The sequence below is a fragment of the Elgaria multicarinata genome, chromosome 2 (genome assembly GCF_023053635.1).
Source record: "Elgaria multicarinata webbii isolate HBS135686 ecotype San Diego chromosome 2, rElgMul1.1.pri, whole genome shotgun sequence".
NCBI classification, from domain to species: domain Eukaryota; kingdom Metazoa; phylum Chordata; class Lepidosauria; order Squamata; family Anguidae; genus Elgaria; species Elgaria multicarinata.
Window position 1 is genome coordinate 171,345,849 of NC_086172.1, and position 23,250 is coordinate 171,369,098.

The window sequence follows — 23,250 nt, forward strand, 5'->3', positions numbered from 1 at the left end:
CACACAGGCATCAAAGCTAAAACTTCAATTATTAGCTGCATCTTAGCAAAAGTTTGGCAAATAATCATAATAAATTTATTAGTTAAAGATTAAACAGTTAAAGAGCCCTGCCTTCTTTTGTAGAGTGACCAGATACAAAAGAGGGCAGGGATCCTGCAGCTCGAAGAGGGAATTTCCCCAGGTGCTGCATGCCTACAAATGACACCTGCTGAAATCCCCTTTTCTATACGACTGTTAAAGATACAGGAGCCCTGCCCTCCTTTCCATATGGTCACCCTAGCCAGTGGCCATTCTCACAAGCACGGTGGCAACATTGGATACTGCCGATAGTAAACAACAGAAAAACTATTTGTTCATCAGGAGCAAAGAGAGAATGTTAAATATTAGGGACAGCTATATTTAATTGATTAACGGGTTAGATTAATTGATAAAAATGAAAAAGTTCACTCTGATTAATTGGGAAGATTTAAAAAATATATTTGTAATACAAATGCCTTTAAAAACTACAGATGACAAACAGCATCTTTAAAATGACATTTGTCCTTATGCCACACCCCTCTCAATAGGAATGGGTCTCCTAAGAAGGCGCTGGCTGCAAAACACGTAAAAACAAAGAGCATATGAGTTGTTGTTTTTGTTTCGAAATGTACCCATTTGCAAATGTAATAAAACTGCTAACATCCATACGATTTAATCAATTAAAATTTATTTAAGCGGGTTGTACAACTCGTTAAAAACATGTCTTTTTTTTTAAATGACTACTGTTAAGACCACATTGTGAATGCATTTTAAAACACTGCTGTCTTTAAAACCACCTAATACAGATTTTCATGTGCAGTGACTAAAAAAATGTAGGACATTTATTAAAAATACAGTATTACAGATTTTTTTAAAACGCAGGAGGTTAAATTGTTTCCAAAGGCTTCCGGTGTTCACTGAGTTATTTTGTTCAGGCTTTATGAAATTGACATTACTCAGATATCTACAAAAAAAGAAAGTGAATTAAGTTACTAGCCTACAAGAGTGCAAGTCATGATGAATGCTACAGAGAATAAATAGCCAGTTGCTGATGTCTATACAATTCTATGCATGTTTAGCCTGGGGAAGGAGGGATGTAATGGAGTATCCTGGAAGTGGGTTGGATTCCAGCCAGCCAGCCATGAACAGGGTACTCCATACCGCAACGTGTTGTTAAAGGCACACTTGTAATCATGTTAGTCCTACTCAGAGTAGACCCATGCATTTCAATAGGAGAGTAAGATTAACATTGAATACAATCCCTTAGTAATACCATGCAAAATCAATGTTAATTCAACAATTTTGCAGAGCGGTGTGATGAATGAGAGAAATTATGAGCTTGCAGCTCGCGTATGTTACCATGTGATTTTGCTTCCCACACTACTGCAGGAACAGGTGAATGAGCCCTATCAGGATAGCAGAGCGAGGGAAGAGTTGAAAGAATCAACAATTACAAGGCGGTGGGGATAGTGATGGTCTGGCAAGTACCCAATACTCACCTTTTGATTGTCAGTTCGCCCTAGAAGAGACCAGTCACCTCTCCAGTCACTGGATCCAGGTCAATGTCATAGAAACAAGGCCTAGTGGGAAGTCCTGGCATTGTGCTCATCTGTAAGGGAAGAAAACGGCTTTGAAATGGATGCAAATTTAGAAACAGATGTCTGTAAACAGGAATGAATGGGGCTAATTACTTCCATTGGAGCGGCAACAGAGAAGGGACGGGAGCTGCACGTTTCGACCTAGATGTGATGAGCCTCTCAGTGGCCAACCAGATGTCTCTGGGAAGGCCACATAAGCACAACGGTACCCTCTTGCTATTGATATTTAGAGGCATGATATTCAGTGGCCGTCCCCCCATCTAGCAGCAGTGAATTCCAGAGATTAAATCTGCGTACCGTGAAGAAATACCCCCCTTTTTTTCCTGCACCGAAGTTCCTGCCAATCAATCTCATTGGAGGACCTTGACTTCTAGTGCAGCCTTCCTCAACCTGGGGTGCTCCAGATGTGTTGGACTACAACTCCCAGAATGCCCCAGCCAGCTCTGCTGGCTGGGGCATTCTGGGAGATGCAGTCCAACACATCTGGAGCGCCCCAGGTTGAGGAAGGCTGTTCTAGTACAATGAAGGGGAGGGAGGAAAACCTCTCTCCGTTCACTTTCTCCACACCATGTATAATAATAATAATAATAATAATAATAATAATAATAATTCTTATCCACTTCTCCCTCTGGATCGAGGTGGGGTACAACACAAATACAATACACCATAAAATAGATATAATTGATTAAAACCGATAATGTATCATTTTATACGCCCCATCACGCTTCCTGTTAGTGGCCTTTTCTTTTCCTTTTTTGAAAGACAGCCCCCACCACTCTTATTCACATTTTACAAAGAGCCCAATTAAGTGGAGGCAGAATTACCTGCTCAGGGCAGCAAAGTAAAAAAAAAAACTCTTAAGCTTAGCTGAGATAAGAGTCCTTGCCTCCAAGATCTTAAGCCTGCCTGCTAAACCACAAAGGCAGCAGAGACTTTAAAAGTAAGCTGGATGCAGCTGGACAAGCATCTGTCAGGGATGCTTTAGGGTGGATTCCTGCATTGAGCAGGGGGTTGGACTTGATGGCCTTGTAGACCCCTTCCAACTCTGCTATTTTATGATTCTATGATTCTAAGACAGAACTGCAAATCAGACTAAATATGTTTTTGCTGAGACACGCCTGAAGCGACGCTACATTTTATGAAGCCCTTAAAAGGCTTGTGGCACACAGAAGAGATCATAACCCTTAACCAGGTGTATTCTTTCTGCAGGTGCACCTGGCTCTCCGAGGCATTTTTTAAAAGGTTAACATGCACCGGGGAAAAAGGACGAAGAGTTTTCCACCTCATTTATCCCCTTCTAGTGAACAAGCATCATTGCAGATTAAAAACAAACAAAAACCACAATGCTGAAAATGAATCCCATCTGCCCTGTGACAGTACAGGAATGAATTCTAAACAGTATAGGGTTATTATAAGCCTGATAAGAGCTTGATAAGTTCTTCTAATTACAAACAGGGGGTGGAGGAATCAGTGAATACAAAAATGGTGACTGAGAGCCCAGGTGGGGTTTTAGTGCCAAACGCATCTTTTGCAGCAATGAGTTTTTGAGCCTCTCGCTCTCACCCCCAGAATAAGCGTGCGTTGCCTAGAACTGCATTGAGAGGAGCGATACGCCTGCCATCGCAGTATTGAATGGTACATCTGTAGGCAGCCTACATGACAGGTTAATAAAGGTTAGAATAATCACTGCTACAGGCATAAGAAGCAGCGAGCGTTCCAGAACGGGCAATAAATCTGTCAAAGGAAGCCGGCCGTAACAAGCTGTCTGACTTAGCCAGACCATTTAACGACTGGTGTAACCCTTTGCCTGAGAAAATAAGGAGGTATAAAAACAAGGAAGAAGTAAATCCTTGAGGTAAGAGGCTTTAGGTTCCCTTTCTTGGATTTACAACTCTCTGGCGCCCATTCGATCAGAATATGCAAGAAAGGGTGACTTAATCTTGTGAGCAAGAGAAACAGGATTTTTCACTTAACCTTCAAGGTCCCTTCGCCAAGCAGCTTATCCTGCTCCATTCACTATGTATGGGTTGGCTAAGGCTGAAATCCCCCCCCCCCTACACACTTACAAGGAAGTAAGCCCCACTAAACCCAGTGGGATTGACCTGAGTAAACACGCATAGGACTGCAGTGCACCTGCAACATAAAATTTTGACTGTATCTTTCTTCTTTCTCTTAAAAGGAATTAACTTCTCTACATTCCGCACTCGCCACTCCCAAATTTCACGCACTTCATCTAGCCCTTTTAAAGTCAGTATCCCCACACCATCCTTTCCCTTGGTCTGTAACCAGACTTTAACAAGCACAAAACACAACCTTTGTGTATCGTAATTCATTTTACCATGCATGTCAAAACACAGTTTAGTCTTCTCTTCCATGACGTATTTACATTACATCAGAAGAGCCCTGACGCTGGATCAGACCAAGGGTCCATCTAGTCCAGCATTCTCTTCACACAGTGGTCAAACAACTGCCCATGGAAAACCCACTAGCAGGACGTAAGTGGAACAGCACCCTCTTGCCCATGTTCCCCAGCAACTGGTGTACATAGCCATGCTGCCTCTGATACTGGAGGTAGCATACAGCCATCAGGACTAGTAACTCCAGATTTGAAGCATACAAGGTAAAGTGCATGAGTCAAGAGAGGGAGAGGGAGGGGGGAAAAGAGAGAGAGAGAGAGAGAGAGTCAGTCTTGTGGAATCTTAAAAACTAACAGTTATTTTGGTATAAGCTTTCATGGACATTATGCCAAAATAAATGTATTAGTGCTTAAGGTGTCACAAGACTCTTTGTTCTTCTTGCTGCAGCAGTCTTAACATGGCTACCCCTCTGGAAATTGGCTGTAAGGGAGTTTCAGGGCCAAAGCAAACAATATATTAAAGACATAGCCGCTTAGGTCCTTGGTTAAGAAAATCCATTTGTTTAAATGGATCACTACTAGTCACTTTAAATTGCACGAGTGCAGGACCTGATCTGTATGGGGACGTTAGTGAGGCAGGGAAAGGGTTAAAGTCCCCTAACACGCCCCCACCCCCATGCTAAGGCCCTGATCCAAATTGTGGCCCCTACAGTAAAAAAAGAACAAAATATGTGTGGCTTGCTACATTAAGAACATAAGAAGGGCCCTGCTGGATCAGACCAAGGGTCCATCTAGTCCAGCACTCTGTTCACACAGCGGCCAACCAGCCATCGGCCAGGGATGAACAAGCAGGACATGGTGCAACAGCACCCTCTCACCCATGTTCCCCAGCAACATTTTAACATGTCGGCTTTGACGCTCAGACCCACATAGGCTGTGCATAGGTGGCTGCATTGGCATAGAGAAACACAGCCACAACTTCACAATGTATCTCTGACCCCAGCTAGAGGAGGACGTATAACACAGATGCTTTCTTATCTTCACACCTGCAGGCCTGCAAAAGGTCAAGCAGATGCCCTCAGAAGGGGAAAAGAGTTACAACCAAATAAGTGTTTGGGATTACCTGGTGCGTGTGTGCGTGTGTGCACACGCGCATAAATAAACACACAAGGCGCTGCAATCCTGTTGCCTGCGGCCTACTATAAGGCTTCCTCAGCAGGCTACAGCTACAATAGAAACAAACTCACTCAGCTCCTTATAAACTTAGCATTTTGAAGAAACGTTATCAAGAGCACTGAGTGAGTGGGTTTTAATAATGCCAAGTGTAGAGAAAGAAAGAAAGAAAGAAAGAAAGAAAGAAAGAAAGAAAGAAAGAAAGAAAGAAAGAGACATTCTGTTAATGGCCACATGGTTGATGTATGTTTGTTCTTTGGGCTTGCTGCTTGAAAAGAGAAATAATACCAGCTAAGAGCAAATTCTTTTTCACTCCTAGCCTACACCAGACATTTACCTGTGTTCATGGGTAAAGCTCCTTGCAGCCTCCTTTTGGTTTTCAAAAGGTTGGTTCTCCTTGCCAGTGGGAATCATACACCCACAGCTCACAGGTAAATGCAACTTGTCTCAGGGACACTGCCAAACCGATGTCAATTGCATCAAGGGCATCTCTGGCGTGGCTGCTCTCTAGCAATTCTTCATGAAACCTGTGGCGCCCATTTCCATGACCTCAACCTCATTTTGAAAGGAGAGCCACAAGTGCAGAAAAGCTGCATTTGCAGATGCAGCCATCGCATGAACAGTTGGGGTGCTGCTGCCAGTCATTGGTGCAGTCAGAAAATGGCTGCCACGTGTGTGTGTGTGTGTGTGTGTGCTTGCTCATTCATAAAATAGCTGCCATGAGGGCCATGGCTGGTCACAAGACACTCATTCCCCACAAGGCAAATCGACAGACCTCCTTATTGTCTCACCTCTCGGTGGGAGGGCTTGGAAGCACCACGTCTGGTCTGTTTATTCTGACCCCGTTCTCCAGCATGTCAGGTAGGGAATTTTCCAAACCACACCAATGGAAATGCTTTGAGTGGGAATCTGAGCCTGGGGGCTTCCTACTCCTGAACAGAGGCAGCCTTCTCCTTCCCCCTAAGTTGTTAACTTCTCTCCTCCAGAGGTGTACTGGTAAATTTTGAAGCGCATGCACTCATCATGACTGTCCCCATAGCCATGCCCCCAAGGAGAGTCCAAAGATGCAGGCAGCTGCGTCAATCCATATCAGCAAAACGTTCCAGCCGTTTCCATCTCCTGGGCCTTAATTGCGTATTGCAGAACAAGGCACTCCCAAACACTTTTCATTACAACATTGAACAATATATTGTTGCTAAGAAATTCATAGAATCATAGAATAGACCATAGAGTCCAAACCCCGCTCAATGCAGGAATCCACCCTAAAGCATACCTGACAAATGGTTGTCCAGCTGCCTCTTCAATGCCTCTAGTGTGGGAGAGCCCACAACCTCCCTAGGTAACTGGTTCCATTGTCGTACTGCTCTAACAGTCAGGAAGTTTTTTCTGATGTCCAGACAGAATCTGGCTTCCTGTAACTTGCTCCCATTGTTCCATGTTCTGCATTCTGGGAGGATCGAGAAGAGATCCTGGCCCTCCTCTGTGTGACAACCTTTTAAGTATTTGAAGAGTGCTATCATGTCTCCCCTCAATCTTCTCTTCTCCAGGCTCAACATGCCCAGTTGTTTCAGTCTCTCTTCAAAGGGCTTTGTTTCCAGACCCCTGATCATCCTGGTTGCCCTCCTCTGAATACCCCTCCCCCAGCTACATTGAGAATTGCAGTTAAGCTCAGAGAGACTGAAAGAACTGGGCATGTTTAGCCTGGAGAAGAGAAGATAGCACTCTTCAAATACTTGAAAGGTTGTCACATAGAGGAGGGCCAGGATCTCTTCTCCATCATCCCAGAGTGCAGGACATAGAATAATGGGCTCAAGTTATAGGAAGCCAGATTCTGGCTGGACATCAGGAAAAAATTCCTGACGGTTAGAGCAGTACGACAATGGAAACATTTACTTAGGGAGGTTGTGGGCTCTCCCACACTAAAGGTATTCAAGAGGCAGCTGGACAACCATCTGTCAAGTATGCTTTAAGGTGGATTCCTGCATTGAGCAGGGGGTTGGACTTGATGGCCTTATAGGCCCCTTCCAACTCTACTATCCTATGATTCTATTAATTCTGAGCAGGTGGGGGTGGCAAATGACGGTCTGCGTCCCTCGCTCCGCTACATCCCCACTCTCCTCTCCTTATGCCATATGGTTTTATCAGAGAAGATGTTTTTAAAAACCACATTAGTGCTACTGAGAGGCTCATGTAAGATGCTCAGAGATCTCAATTAAAATCCAAGCAGCCCAAATTTGGCGATGGCAAAACAAGACAAAATGTTTTACTTTTCCGAACATTCTTGCAGCATGTGCTTTTCTATTTATACCAGGGAACATTTTTCTTTTCTTTTTTTTTTTGCTAAAGGGCACATCTTGGAAGAAAGCGTGTTTCTTTTTCAAGCCTCTCTTTTCTTGACCCAGAGCTAGCAATATTCACCATGAAATTACCAAGAGCCAATCTGGAGGTGAACGTGTGGTAACAGGGCAGCAAGTTTAATAAAGAGGGGCTGGAGGTTTGTTTTTCAAGGTGACTGAATAGATGAAACGCTGAAGGGGAAATTGTTTCATACACGTATGCAACACACACGCCGGTTCTATCCTTCTTCCCACCCTGCAAACAAAACACGAGGCGAAGAATGAGATACTCAAATAAGGTGAGTGACTATAAGGGAGAGGGCCTTTTCAATGGTGGGCCCCACCTGTGGAATGTCTCTCCAAAAACCCTCACTTCCCGACTACACTGTGGTCCTTTCGGCAATAAGTTAAGCCCTTTTTATGCTCCCAGGCATTTTAAGAACAGTGTTTTTTTTAAATTACTTTTAGATTTTCACAACCATTTTATTTTACTGCTGGTTTTTAATTTGGTTTTATGTACTGCCTTGTTTTTACCCCTTGCTGCTAGTTTTATCTTGCTTTTATAATGTGATGTTTCTAACCACTGTATCATGTATTCTCTGCTTTTCATTTACCTCTACAGTGTCTTTGCTTACTGGGCGGTCTAAAAGTGCAATCAATCAATCAATCAATCAATCAGCCTCTATCTCCAAACAACTGATTTCAACTCCACTAGCCCCCCAATCACTTCACTTCTTCATGCTTCTGAGCCCAATGCTCAGAAAAGTGTTGGATGCATAGGGTCCCTGGTCAAAACCAGTATACTGAATTGCGAGTACAGAAAACCACTGTAGATCCTGACAAAGATGAATAGGCTCACAGTTCTATGCTACGCATGTTTACTCAGAAATAAACCCCACTCTGTTCTATGAGGCTTACGTCTGAGTAAATGCGCAGGGGGTTGCAGCTCCAGCTCACAAGCACATTGCGGATCTGAACGTAAGTGCAGGCTGCAATTGAGGTCAGGAATACGGAGAGGCGTCACTCGGATCCAGCCCTCGTGTGGCCCAGCTGGCTCAGACTGGAATCCTGCACACTGTGCAAAGACTCCCTGTATTCCCCAGGGCTCAAACCTTCCACCCCTCTTTCCCATGCGGCGTAGAATAAGAGAATGGTGTGAGGTTGCATCTGCTGCCAGAATCAGGAATCCTTTCTAAAGCATCTGTGTGGCAACACAAGCACAAAAAGCAAAGGTCCTCAACACAACAGTCTCATCTGCCCTGTCCAGTAATGGCTACCCTGATAAGACCTTAAGATCTGAGAACATATGAATGCAGCACTCCCCAACCTGGTGCCCTCCGGATGTTTTGGACTACAGAGCCCAGCATCCCTGACTATTGGCCATACTGCTTGAGGCTGATAGGAGCTGAGGTCCAAAATATCTGGAGGGCACCAGGTTTGGGAAGGCTGTCTTAAAGCAACAAAGTGAATTTAGATCTGTTAAGGGTGCTAGAAAAGTAAGTAATGTTTTTTTCATTTTTTTTCCAAAATGGTGGTGGTGGGGAATGGGTTCTTCCCAAGGCCTCAAAATTTTCATAAATTTTACATCTCTAGCAAAAGTGGGAAAACACCAACAACTGAGTTGGGGAGAGGGGTGTGGGCCTCTGGGGACCTCAGGCTGACCAGATCCGGCCCTCGGGCCTGAGGTTCATCATCCCTGCTTTAAACCATTCTCCAGCATTTGGAGGGGCCTTAGGAAGAGCAAATGCCTTACATGCAGAAGGCAAATTACATGTTCAATTTGCAGCTTCAGATAAAATACTCTCAGATACCAGAGATGGGGAAAACCTCTGAGCCCATGGAGAGCTCTTGATAGTCTGAGTAAGGCAGCCCAGGGCAAGATGGAATAAACGTCTCAGCCAGTCCGCTTCCACTGTTTGCTACCAGATCCAACTTAAATCAGCTTGAGGCTTCCAATATATAGTACTTACTGTTCCTACTAATGGAATTAGAAATCCTGCACCCACGCTGGCTCTGACATCTCTGATGGGCAAGACAAAGCCCGTGGGGACTCCTTTGCATTCTGGGTCGTGAGACAGCGACAGGTGTGTCTTGGCCATGCAGATGGGCAGGTTTCCAAATCCCTGGAAGGTGGAGGGAGGAGAGAAAGACCACAAAAGAACAGGGCAACGTTGAAACAGCGTGGCAGTAAAGCGTCCTATTAATTGCTTCCATTAACGTTTGTTTGGCTCTGGGTTTAAACAGATCAATCCCATCACTAATTGATTCACACAGATGCAGCCTGCCAGATTCTCTCCATCAATCACATAGACATTCTTCTGTTTTCCTTCTATAGTTAGGAAGGGGAAATTAAGAAATATATTGCATTGCTACCACTGACTGATTGTTGTGAATGGGTCACACACTGTTCCCACCTTGTGAGCAACCAGTCTCTACAAAGAAGAAGCACAGAGCTACTCCTCCCTTTACCATTTCATGGTCTTTTAACTCACCCCCGCCCAATTATTTTCAGAGTTTGTTGCCCTCATGCCTGGTGCCCTTCAGATGACTTGATTATATCTCCCAACATAGCCACTGGACATGATGGATGGGCGTGGTGGGAACCATAGCGCTATATCTATGGAGGGCACCAGGTAGGGGAAGGCCAACTATATCGTATGCCAGAATAAATCTCTAAACATTGGATCAAGAGTTCGCTAGTTGAACTTATGTCCTACTGAAATCAAATGGGTCAAATTAATAATGACTTATGTCCCGTTAGCTTCAATAGGACTTCGGATATGCTTTAAATGAACCATTAATTGTCAAACTGCCAATATTATATTGCAGTGGTATAAAATATTGACAGACAAAACGCTAAACCATGATGGTTAAGTGTTCTGAACTAAACATGATGGCTTAGCGTGGGGGGTGAACCATGACTTAGCGTGTCATGTGAACCCTTCCCTAACCGTGGCGGCTACGTAACCATGGTTTGAACATGCTCACTAACCACTTGCTGCAAAAGGGTTAGTGGCTTAACGTGTTGTCTGAACAGGCCCATTACTGGTTATGTATTATGATTGTTATGCTATTATCAGTGTTTTGCCAAAACCTCACCTGCCTTTCACAACCATTTTGTTTTCCTGCAAAAGAGGCTGAGAAATTTCTCAGAGCTCCAGTACTTTCCTTACTGGAGGTGGCTGAGAGGTGCCTGCGTTCTTTTACCATTTTCTATAAACTGCTTTGAGTACAATGTATTTGGTGGAAACGCAGTAAATAAACAAGTGATGATGACAATGGGAAAATAGGTTCAACTGATTTAGTCCAGATCCAACCTTAAGGGCCTCTTCGAGTGATCACCACAGCTTAAACAAGCATGTGCCGGGTGCCATTTGCCTAATTACCCACTCGGGCGCGGCCTGTTGTGTCATCCAAACCCGGGCAGCATGGCTTGTTTGAGAGTGAGGCCATGGCTAGACCAAAGGTGTATCCCTGGATCGTCCAGGGGTCAAACCTGTTCATCTAGGTGATACACAGGGGATCCAGTGCTCAGGCAGGGGCGAACCCTGGATGATCCCAGGATAAACTTAGGTCTAGCTGTGGCCTGAGTCAACCCTCAAATAACCCAACAACAGCACATGCAAACCCGTTCTAAGTCTTTAATGTGTTGTGTTTACTGCAGCAGCTTTACAAAGCTATCCCGAAGGGAAGGTAAAAGACCAATAACGCTGCCACTTGCAGCTCTACCAAGATAAAGCCTTAATTGTATGTGCTTTTAAAAGAATCAGATATGCAACTTGGGCTTTAAAAAACAACACACAACCAATTGGATTCCAGTAATTTGGAACAGAAGTTTCTACTGAGATCTTTAATTGGAATTGCAAGTGCTGTAACTTCAGGTTATGGAGCAGTGGTGAGTGTGTAGTTAAAGTGCCAAATGTATTTTAAATAGACAGATGGGAAATTAAAAGAGAATAACCTTGCAGAGAGCATTGGCCAAGAGCAGCCTTCCCCAACCTGTCACTCTCCAAGAGGTTTTGGACTTCAGTTCCTATCAGTCCCAGCCAGCACGGCCAACGGATAGGAATAAGGAGATCTTTAGTCCGAAACAACTGGTTGGAGAAGGCTGGCTAGAGAATTTCTTCAAGAAATAGGAAACATTGTCTATACCGAGGTCTCTCTCTTATCTATGGCATATAGAAACATATGTGTGAATGACAAAAGGTAGGGTGACCCTATGAAAAGGAGGACAGGGCTCCTGTATGCATAGAAAAGGGAATTGCAGCAGGTGTCATTTGTATATATGGAGAACCTGGTGAAATTCCCTCTTCATCACAACAGTTAAAGCTTGCAGGAGCCATTCTAGAGTGACCAGATTTAAAAGAGGGCAGCTTTAACTGTTGTGATGAAGAGGCAATTTCACCAGATTCCCATATATACAAATGACACCTGCTGAAATTCCCTTTCCTATGCAACTGTTAATGATACAGGAACCCTGTCCTCCTTTTCATAAGGTCACCCTACAAAAGGTTAACAATGTTCTGAATGCAGGCAGTCCCATTTTAGTCTCACGGCAAGCTGAACAGCATCCCATAAGAAGAGATGCAAATTAAACGCAGAAGGCCAGAAAAAGAACGCGGGAACAAGCCCTAATTATGATAGGGTGACCACAGGAAAAGCAGGACAGGGTTCCTGTATCTTTAACAGTCGTAGAGAAATGGGAATTTCAGCAGGTGTCATTTGTAGGCATGCAGCACCTGGGGAAAATCCCTCTTCATCACAACAGTGAAAACTGCAAGAGCTATACCAGAGTGACCAGATACAAAAGAGGGCAGGGCTTCTGCAGCTTTAGCTGTTGTGATGAAGAGGGAATTTCACTAGGGCCTGCATGCCTACAAATGACACCTTCTGAAATCCCCTTTTCTATACAACTGTTAAAGTTACAGGAGCCCTGTCCTCCTCTTCCTATGGTCAACCTAAATTATGAGCACCGTATCAGAGAGAAGAGATAAAACAAGAATGAGTATAAGTGACATGCCAAGGTGATGGAGAAAGTCTGCTTTTGCAAAGGAGGAGGATTTTTTTGGCCAGTTTCTCTTCTTAAGAAGAATTAAATAACCTTTGCAGCTGTGTCCAGCTCAGTCTGAGTGTGCATGCAAGATCAGAAATTGCATTACCCGCCCCCGCCCCATTCCATCCCCAAAACATAAGAGCCCAGTCTTGCGAGGATATCTGCAAGCATACCTGCTTGGTGTACAGAATAATTTTCTGCTCTGCTTCTGGCAGCAGTTCGACGTCATCTGCCCCGTAAATTGTCTGTGCAATAATTCTGATCTTATTTAGAATTGGCAGCTGGAAAATGGGAAAGGGAGGAAAAAGTCAGGCATTGGCTTTCAATCCCATCTATACCACCATGGGATTCTGAATCGAGACACATGGGATTCTGGGCACCACACTTCCAGAAGGATGCAGACAAGCTGGAGCATGTTCAGAGGAGGGCAAGGAGGATGATCAGGGGTCTGGAAACAAAGCCCTATGAGGAGAGACTGAAAGAACTGGGCATGTCTAGCCAGGAGAAGAGAAGATTGAGGGGAGACATGATAGCACTCTTCAAAGACTTAAAAGGTTTTCACACAGAGGAGGGCCACGATCTCTTCTGGATCCTCCCAGAGTGCAGGACACGGAATAACGGGCTCAAGTGACAGGAAGCCAGATTCCGGCTGGATATCAGGAAAAACTTCCTGACTGTTAGAGCAGTACGACAATGGAACCAGTTCCCTAGGGAGGTTGTGGGCTCTCCCACACTAGAGGCCTTCAAGAGGCAGCTGGACAACCATCTGTCAGGGATGCTTTAAGGTGGATTCCTGCTTGGACTCGATGGCCTTATAGGCCCCTTCCAACTCTACTCTTCTATGATTGTATGATTCTTTGACAGTGGCCACTAGGAATGTGGAAAACCACGGCAATTGAAAAGCAACAACAGCCACGACACATAACAGCTTTTCCACCAGAAAGCCCTACTCTGAGCTATCACTGCATCAGCGAAATGGAAGGTTTACATCAGGGATGTCAAAGCCCTTTCAGTCCAAGGGCCAAATTCAAGTTCAGAGGAGCTCCCAGGGTTACGCAGGGCCAAAGGCAGATGGGGTGGGCCCCAAAAGCCAAAAACTACCAGCCCATTTGAGCTTCAAACTGTTCCTGCCAGTCACTAAGCCTTAGGAGAGGCATTTCAACCTTTCAAAATGGGCGGGAAAATGCACAAAAGCCAGGTGGTTGGGGGAGACAGAGGTTGCGTTCAGACAACACAATAGTCAATGGTGGGTTAATAGTCAACTCAGCAGTTGTTTATCTAGAGGGTACTCCCCACACAACATGTTCATACACAACTGTGGAGAGGTTGAGGCTGGCGTTGAGTGGACTAAAAGTCAACCCAGCATTTGGTTGACACAGCCCCCGCCCCTCTCCATGCTCTTCCTCCTCCCTCAGTCCTCCCGGTGCTATCCCAGAAGCCTCTGGAGTTGTGCTGGCTGTAGCAGAGCAGCATGCACGGTTTTGGCCACTCTTGCCCTGGAACTCTGAAACCAATCATGATAGTCAATTCAACCCTGCAAAATAGTCCACTGAGCCCGACAGACAACACGCTAACCAACGGTTGTGCAGATAGTCAACTCTGCAAAGCGTTGGTTATCTCCGCTGGTTATTTTGAGGAATTAGTCAACCGTGGGGTGGGTTTTGCCCAACAGACAACACAATAACCAACTGTTGACTATTTAACCAACGGCTGACTACTTAAACCACCATTGACTATTGTGTTGTCTGAATGCAGGCAGAGTGGGGGTAGGGGCGGGGCTTTCTAGCAAACCCGGTGTGTGTGTGTGTGTGTGTGTGTCAGATTGAGGCACCTGGAGGGACTAATTTAGCATCTGAGCCTGAGGTTCTGCCTCCCCCCCCCCCTATTTTGCATGCAGATTAACTAGCCAAAAGCATGGGCATAAACCTCAAATCAATAGCAATATCTCCTAAGAGAATTTTAGGACTATTTTGTTGCTGACCCGTTTTTCCGTGGTCTCAGGCTGAGCCCGAGATCGCGGAACATGTGGCTGGGCACCACAGGTTGACCCGGCTCTGCGGGATTCCTCGCGAGGAGCCTGGAGCCGTGCATGGGGCACAGCGAGGGTAGGGTGGGGGGAGAAGGGAAATTAATTTAAATTTAAAAATAACTTACCTTTTGCGCACTAGAGTTCGTGCACTGCTGGCCCTTTAATAATAATTTTTAAAATGACAGGCAAGACACCTCTCCTTCTGAGGTCGTCGCGTGTAAACAGAGGAGGGATCTCGCGATAAACACATCGCGAGACCTTCCCTCCTCCATCGCGTGCTAACAGGGAGGTCTAGCTAAGGCCTAGGTGAAGGAAACCGAATGACACCAGAACACTGCGGCCTCTAACAAGTTTAAGAGTCCTTTCAGGGCTTCCATCATCAAAGCACGCGTTTTTAAATGGTATTATTCCCCTTCGCTTTGAACATATCAATCAGATCCTGGGCATTTGGAACAAACGATTCTACATCCTTCTGAGGACATTAGAAAGTAATTTGATTATGCTGCCGCCTCAAGGGCAAGCAAGCGTGAATTAGATTTAGCCTGAGAGAGACAGCAGGCATGTAAGCGGGTGTGTTTGTACCAATATGTGTATCTGGTTCAGTTAGCCCCGAAAACAGACTCAGAGGAATATTCCTATACCGGGCAGGGACTCATTTTGAGACCCTAACTCTTCCCCCATGAGTCTGGCCGCGTTCCTGGTCCAGCCCCACAACCACTGAGCCTGTCTCAACACTGAAGTCAACATCCAGCCCTTTCTTCAACATCCAAAACCCTGAATTCACGTACGCAGCAATGGGAAAAGGGATCTTCTGGTGCCCTGCCTGTGGGAAACTCTTCCCAGGGAGACTCTCCTAGTGCGTAGTCTGATACCTTTCATTGCCAGAAGACCTTTTTATCTGGCCAGGCCTTTTAGCGTGTCAATTAGCTGGACGTTATACGTGGGGCTGCCTTTGAAAACGGTCCGGAAACTTCAACTGGTACAAAACAGGGCAGCACGTTTACTAACAGGGACTGGCTGGTGAGATCATATCACGCCAATCCTTTTCCAGCTTCATTGGCTGTCAGTCCAGGTCCGGGCCCAATTCAAAGTGCTGGTATTAACATTTAAAGCCCTAAACGGTTTGGGGCCAGGTTATCTGAAGGAACACCTCCTCCCATATGTACCTGCCTGGACCCTAAGGTCATCCTCAGGGGTCCTTCTCCGTGAGCCAAAGGAAGTGAGGCAGGTGGCTACCAGGAGGAGGGCTTTCTCTGCTGTGGCACCTCAGCTGTGGAATGAGCTCCCTAAGGAGGTTTGCTTGGCACCTACATTATATGCTTTTAGACACCAGGTGAAGACCTTTTTATTCTCCCAGCATTTTAACAGTCTATAAATAAATTTTAACTTGGTGTTTTAAATTTGTAAATTTTGCATTGCTGCTGTTTTTATCTGGTTGAGCTTTTATATTGTATTTTATATTATGGTTTTATACTGTTGTTTTATACTTTGAATGTTTTTAATTTTTGTGAACCGCCCAGAGAGCTCCGGCTATTGGGCGGTATAGAAATGTAATAAATAAATAAAATAAATAAATAAAATTTTAATCTGTTGTGTGTGTTTTTACCGCTGTTCAAATTTGTTGGTTTTTACTGTTCTGCTGGTGTGTGTTTTTTAATCATTTCTTCATAGGACTATTACTTTTATTTTCTTCAAACATTTTAATGGGTTTGCAGGCTACTCTGGGAGCTTGGCAGCTGAAGGGCAGCACATAATTTTTTTCAATGAAGCCGTATCAAAAAACAAAAGTAACTTAAGTAGAAAGACAGATGGCACACTGTGTTGTATCTAATGTTAGTCCTAGTTAGAGTAGACTCAGTGAAATGAACAAGACTGAAGTTGTAACTAACTTTGGTCTCATTCATTTCAATGGTTCTTCTCTAAGTAGAACTAATACCCGGTACAACCCATTGATTTTTGGTTATTACAAGTGGGATCTGCAACAAAATGGTGCAGCGTGGAATGCTCCTGTTCAGGATTCCAGCCAGCCAGCCATGCCTTCTTCCAGCATACTCCATTACATTACATTCCGCCTCCTCCCCCAGTTTTCTGTTTCTCTCTGCAACAGTCAGTCAACATTCGATGCCTACTGATTACAACTCACACCCTGGCCACAAACGTGCTAGATGACCTCAAGTAAGCCTTCTCAGCCCACCCCTCCCTGACTGCAACAGCCTACCTTCCAGGGCTGTTGTACAGATCAACAAGTTAATCTGTGTAAAGCACTCTGAACATTTTGCTAACCTCAACATAAATACTACGGCTAATGGGATGGAATTAATTAATGTCCCCTTGCCCCCAAAGCACATATGCTTTTGACCTTAAATCCTGTCAGATACATTGCTTACACTTTACCCTGTAAAGTACTTTTAAGACTGCAACAAACCAATGTAAGAACATAAGAAGAGCCCTGCTGGATCAGACCGAAAGTCATAGAATCATAGAATAGTAGAATTGGAAGGGGCCTAGAAGGCCATCGAGTCCAACCCCCTGCTCAATGCAGGAATCCAGTCCAGCACTCTGTTCACACAGTGGCCAACCAGTTGTCGGCCAGGGACCAACAAAGCAGGACATAGGGCAACAGCACCCTCCCACCCGTGTTCCCTAGCAACTGGTTTACACAGGCCTTGGATACTGGAGGTGAGTGGTTTGGTGGATGGGTTCGATCCCGGCACCAGGAACCTTGCCATCCTGGTTATGGGCCCCTTTTTTCAAAATACTTTTTCTTTCTTTTTTTGCATTGCAGCCCAATGAAGGTCCCAGAAGAGGAAGCGGAGTCAAGACAGGGCCCAACGCAAACTCTCACCTCCACTTTGTACAAGAACTTGAAGTTGCTTGGGGCCAGTGATGCCCTCTGCACTGCCGCCGCCAGCATCATGGCTCCTTTCCCCCCTTCAGCCCAGTGGGTGCATTTGACAGCATCAAAAGCGCCGGCTTCCTTAGCCAGCCGGATAACCAGCTGCAGTTCGGCCTCTGTGTCAGATCTGCAAAGACATTGACTGTGTTACTACCAGAAGTGTAAGTAGTTACGTTTTCCTTGGGCTGAGACATCCTAACAAACAACCAGGAACAAAACTCAGTGGGCCTGTTCAGATGACACTTCAGGCTCTGTGGTTAGCGAAACTGTGGTTCTCTAGGGTTAGCACTAACCACAAGCTGTGCTGTCGCACACAACACTTTAAGGCATGGTTATAGCCGCTAACCCTGCTGCAGATGGTCTGACTATGGTTAGTGAGTGAGCAGGGTTTAGCAAAACGCATCACACAAGACACCTTAAACCCTGCTGCTTAACTAAAAGCCTTAACTAGCAGGGTTTAAGGCGTCTTCTGAACAAGCCCAGTGTCTCTTCCTATTCAACCCAGCCCTTAATTAATATATTCCCTGCTGAGAATTCTTACAATGAAAGAGGAGAAGCAGGGATTTTATAGTGGTTAAGCCACAGTGGTTAAGCATTTTGAACTAAATATTGGCCCCATTCAGAAGACACCTTAAACCATGGCTTTAACCACTTTTTACTTTATTCCCCATGGTTAAAGCCGTGGTTTAAGGTGTCTTCTGAACACAGCCTGGCTTTCTGGCTTAACCACCATGGTTAAAGCCATGGTTTAAGGTGTCTTCTGAATGGGGCCAATATTTAATTCAAAATGCTTAACCACTATGGCTTAGCACGTTGTCTGAACAGGGTCTTTGAAACTTTACAAAATGCATGGGCAACTTGTGGTCCTGCAGATGTTTTTGGGACTGCAACTCCCATTAGCCCCAGCCAGCATCACCGATGGTGAAGGATGATGGGACCTGCAGTCCAAAAACACCTGGAAGGCCACATGTTGCCCACCCCTACTTCATAAACTCTGGTTAAAACTAACCATGGTTAGTACTAGTTCCAGTGCAGGCTTCATACGACATCATAGTCAACATCAAAAAGGGAAGTGGTGTGTGTGTGTGTATGTTTGTGTATATGTGTGTGTTGGAAGTACACAGTCTCATGGGGCACTCCAGATTTCTTAATCATGGTTAAGGGATTTGGAAATATTTTATCTATATCAGGGTTTGAATCTGTAGGCAGAGAATCAGATATTTCTGGTGGGGAGAGAGAAACACTGAGGACTACTAGCCCACCTACACAGAGCCAAAGATGATGTAAAGCATAAATCAAAAGTCTTTTATGTTGGAGGGAGGAGAAGCAGAGGGAGAATTTAATTTTTACTTCGTTAATACTCACTGCAAACCATTATGCACTTCATCTTCAAGACATCCCATTGTCACTTCCCTCGATTCAGCTGGCAAGCGTGGGAAAGCGCTGCCTGATTTACCGAGGCCTTCTGGTTGTAGTTTTTCCCTCCCAGGGTTAAAAACCAGACGAGGGACAAGGGAGCTGTCGCAGCAAATCTCTGCTGCACACAATTCTGTGCAGTTCAGGGCAACGTCATGCAGCCTGCATGTTACATGACTTAATTGAACAAAACCACACCACTCCCAGATGGCACGGAAGGAGATGGGGGAAGAAGAGATTTTATCTACTCACAAATGGCAGGGCGTGTGGATGACATGCCGTGTTTTGAGGGGCCACCCACTCAGCTACCGGCATGTGTGAGTTGGGCTTCTGATGGTTTATTTATTTTATGGCTTATTTGTTACATTTAGATCTTGCTTTTTCCTCTAAGGAGCCCAAGGCGGCATCCATGATCCTCCTCCTCTCCATTTCATCCTCATAACAACAACCCTGTGAGGTAGGTTTGTCTGAGAGTCAGTGACTGGCTCAGTCACCCAGTGAGCTTCATGGCCGAATGGGGACTAGAACCCGGATGTCCCGAGTCTCAGTCGTACACTCTAACCACGACACCACACTGGCTCTGGATTTCTGTGGAGCACTTATTATTTATTTATTTATTTATTTCATTTATATCCCACCTTTTTTCCTCCAAGGAACCCAAGTTGATGTACATAATCCTCCTCTCCATTTCATCCTCATAACAACAACCCTGTGAGGTAGGTTTGTCTGAAAGTCTGTGACTGGCCCAAAGTCACCCAGTGGGTTTCCATGGCTGAGTGGGGCTAGAACCTGGATCTCCCAACTCCCAGTCCAGCACCTTAGCCACTACGCCACAGTCCTTCTCTTCCATGCAAGCACCTGATAGTGGACAAGACCCGTACATCCTCAGGATATGTCAGAGACACGAAAAGGCCAATCAGGAACAAGGGACACAACCCATCCAAATGTATCTTTTTCAACTGGTATAATAATATTTAACATTCGTATAGTGCTTTCATGTGCCCATAGTGCTTCACATGCATTATCTATTTGTAAACCTTACAACAACCCTGTAAGGTAGGTAAGTCCGTATTAATTTCCCCATTAGTACAAATCATAGAATTGTTGAGTTGGAAGGGACCGCAAGGAGCATCTAGTCCAACCCTCTGCCATGTGCAGGAAAACCAATTAAACCATCCATGGCAGGTGGCTGTCCAGCCTCTTCTTAAACACCACCAGGGATGGAGAACCCACAACCTCTGTAGGAAGACTGTTCCACTGTTGTACAGATCTTACTGCCAGGATGTTTTTCCTAATAGTTAATCAGAATCTAGGTAGCTGTAACTTTACCCATTATTTCAGGTCCTGATTTCTATGGCCATGGAAAATAATTCTTGACCATCTTCGCTGTGGCACCCTTTTATGTACCTGAGCACTGCTAACATGTCTCCCCTCAGTCTCCTTTTCTTTAGACTGAACATCCCACGTTCCTTCAGCCTGTCCTCATAGGGCCTGTCCTCAAAGGGGGGAGGAGGGCTAAGAGAGAGAGATTTACCTAAGGCCACCTACTGAGCTAATGACAGAGGCAAGATTCGAACCAGGGGCTTCCTGATTCCTAGCTCAGTCTCTTAGCCATTATACTACACCAACTCTCTATAGAAGCGCTTATCCCCCCCTCTTTAGTTAACAATGCAATTTATCCTCGGAGACACTGTGTGGAGAAGGTACAATCTTCTTCTAATTTCACGGAAGATTGAGGCTTAATAATAAAGACTTGTTTAAGCCCAATATAGCCAGGGCGCAGAATCTCAGATCCAGGGAGGTTTCCCAAGGTGGCCACTGTGATGCTTGGTTATGTGATATAATGTGTTTTACAGGTTGGGATGTTTATATATGGTAATGTTGTCAATGTCAATTACATAGAGTGAATAATATGGTAAGCGGGTTAAGGTGGGAGTGGGGAGAGTGTGAATGGAATGTTGGTATGTGCTGGTGACAGTGGTTTTTTTAAAAAAGGAGTGTGAGTGGTCAGGAGTTAGTTAGTGTCAGACAGTGCTGCAACAGGTTGTTGCTTTTATTTTAGGGTTAGCGACTGAGGGAGGAATTGAGAATAGGCTAGCGATTATAAAAAAGGAAACAATAACTTCAGTGGGGTTTTCTTAAACCCACACAAACGCATCTTATTAGGGCTGTGCAAAGTTCGAACCTCGGATATTCGAAACCGAGGCTCAGAGGCCATTTTGTGGCATATCCGATATTTTAGGACGGATCCACCATTTTAGGACGGGATCCACCATTTTCCTGGCCAGCCCTAGGCCCCAGTACAGGACGCGATCTTGCAAGAGGAAGTCGGCAATGGTGGTGGGGAAGCTGGCGATTGTGTGTGGCGAGGACATGTCTGCCCTCTGTTCCCGGGCCCCGGGAAATCCAGACCTCCCAGCCACTAAGTGCTGGGGGATATATAGGCTGTTATCATGGCCTAGGGCTGTCCAGGAAAATGGTGGAACCATCCTAAAATGGCGGATGTGCCACAAAATGGCCTCCAAGCCTCGGATTTGAATATCCAAGGTTCAAACCTTGCACAGTCCTACATCTTATTTACCGTTTAAAAGTGTTAATAATAAATAGTCATTTATTTATTTTCATCAATCTACTGTAATGCAGCTATCCTTCAAGATAGTCTCAAAGTGAAACAAATGGTGTATTATTGGGAATCTATGGTGGCAGCGGTATTGGAAGTGGTCCAAGAATAGTAGGGAAAGCAGGATTTCCTTGAAATGGGCTTTTAAGTGTATTAGGGGCAAAGTTTGAAGTGAAAATAAGAGTCTCGTGTGGCGCAGAGCAGTAAAGCAGCAGTTTCTGCAGCCGAAACTCTCCCCACGGCCTGAGTTCGATCCCAGCGGAAGCGGGTTTCAGGCAGCCAGCTCGGGTCGACTCAGCCTTCCATCCTTCCGAGGTTGGTAAAATGAGTACCCAGTTAGCTGGGGGAAAGGTAATAACGCCCGGGGAAGGCAATGGCAAACCACCCCGCTATAAGGCCTGCCAAGAAAACGTCAACGAAAGCTGGCGTCTCTCCAAGAGTCAGTAATGACTCAGTGCTTGCACGAGAGGTTCCTTGAAGTGAAAGGATAGCTTCTTCTGATACACAAAACACATAGCCAGAGCCTCTGGGAAGGGATCCACCTGCCATGCTCCCTTCCCTTGGTCCCATCTCTTTTCCCCAAGCACTGATGAACTGGTGGTTTCATGGATGACATCTCAAAAGAACTACAAGTTCAACCACAGCTTTTAAAGCTCAACTAAAAACTTTTCTTTTTCCTAAAGCTTTTAAAACTTGATGTTGTGCAGACTTCTACTGTTACTTTCTACTGTTAGTTTTTCCCTACCCTGTGCCTGCTTACCCTACCCTGTACCTGTTTGCATTCTCTTCCCCTCCTTATTGTTTTACTATGATTTTATTAGATTGTAAGCCTATGCGGCAGGGTCTTGCTATTTACTGTTTTACTCTGTACAGCACCATGTACATTGATGGTGCTATATAAATAAATAATAATAATAATAAAAGAGAAGGGAGGGGGGATTTGTTTTGTTCATTCTGCCACCTCAGAGGAGTCTACCACTTCATTCTCCTGCATAAGTAGAGCCAGTGTGGCATACTGGCTAAAGTATTGGACTGGGAGTCGGGAGATCCGGGTTCTAGTGCCCACTCGGCCGTGGAAACTCACTGGGTGACTTTGGGCCAGTCACAGACTGTCAGCCCAACCCACCTCACAGGGTTGTTGTTGTGAGGATAAAATGGAGAGGAGGAGGAGGAGGATTATGTAGGCCGCCTTGGGTTCTTTGGAGGGAAAAAGGCAGGATATAAATGCAATAAATAAATAAATAAATAAGTAGTGCAGGACCTAAGACCTACTTACTTGAACGCATTGACTGCCACTACTACGGGGACGCCAAAGGTCCTGGCGTTTTGGATTTGCTTGCTCAAGTTACTACAGCCCTTCTCCAAAAGCGGAAGGTTCTGTACAAGAAAGAAAGGAAAGACGAAGGAGTTAGTCTGGGGTACTACAAAACACAAAGACATTCTTTGCAACTGGTTGTGAGAAAAAGAACTAAATGACAACATTGGCACAAAAATAGAAGCAAAAAAAGAAAAAACAAATAAAAGGAAGGAAATTGCATTGCTGAGGTACATCTTTCCAGAAATGTCAGGAGGAGGAAGTAGAAGAAAAACAATTAAAAAAAAAAACCTGACAGGAAAGAAATGCTCAAAATTGGAACAGATATAATGAAAGAATTCTCACTTTTCAGAGCTGAAAAGTGGTTTCACGTAAAAAACAACTAAGAGAAAGGAGGCAAACGCTTAATAGCTTTTCAACAGAAACGTGAGGGGTGGGGG

General features: G+C 44.9%; 1 protein-coding gene across 2 annotated transcripts in view; it reads right to left on the reverse strand.

Moving 5' to 3' along the window:
* Nucleotides 1–465: 465 nt before the first annotated feature.
* The window catches only part of MTHFD1 (methylenetetrahydrofolate dehydrogenase, cyclohydrolase and formyltetrahydrofolate synthetase 1), a 91,796-nt gene continuing 69,011 nt past the window's right edge, over nt 466–23,250 (reverse strand). For both annotated transcript variants that reach the window (XM_063118136.1, XM_063118138.1), the window contains 6 exons: nt 22,772–22,872; nt 17,409–17,586; nt 12,708–12,815; nt 9,452–9,604; nt 1,518–1,627; nt 466–982 (listed from right to left, as the gene is read on the reverse strand). In XM_063118136.1, coding sequence (XP_062974206.1) covers nt 1,538–1,627; nt 9,452–9,604; nt 12,708–12,815; nt 17,409–17,586; nt 22,772–22,872 — 630 coding nt within the window. In that variant the 3' untranslated portion in view covers nt 466–982; nt 1,518–1,537. The remainder of the gene's footprint in view (nt 983–1,517; nt 1,628–9,451; nt 9,605–12,707; nt 12,816–17,408; nt 17,587–22,771; nt 22,873–23,250) is intronic.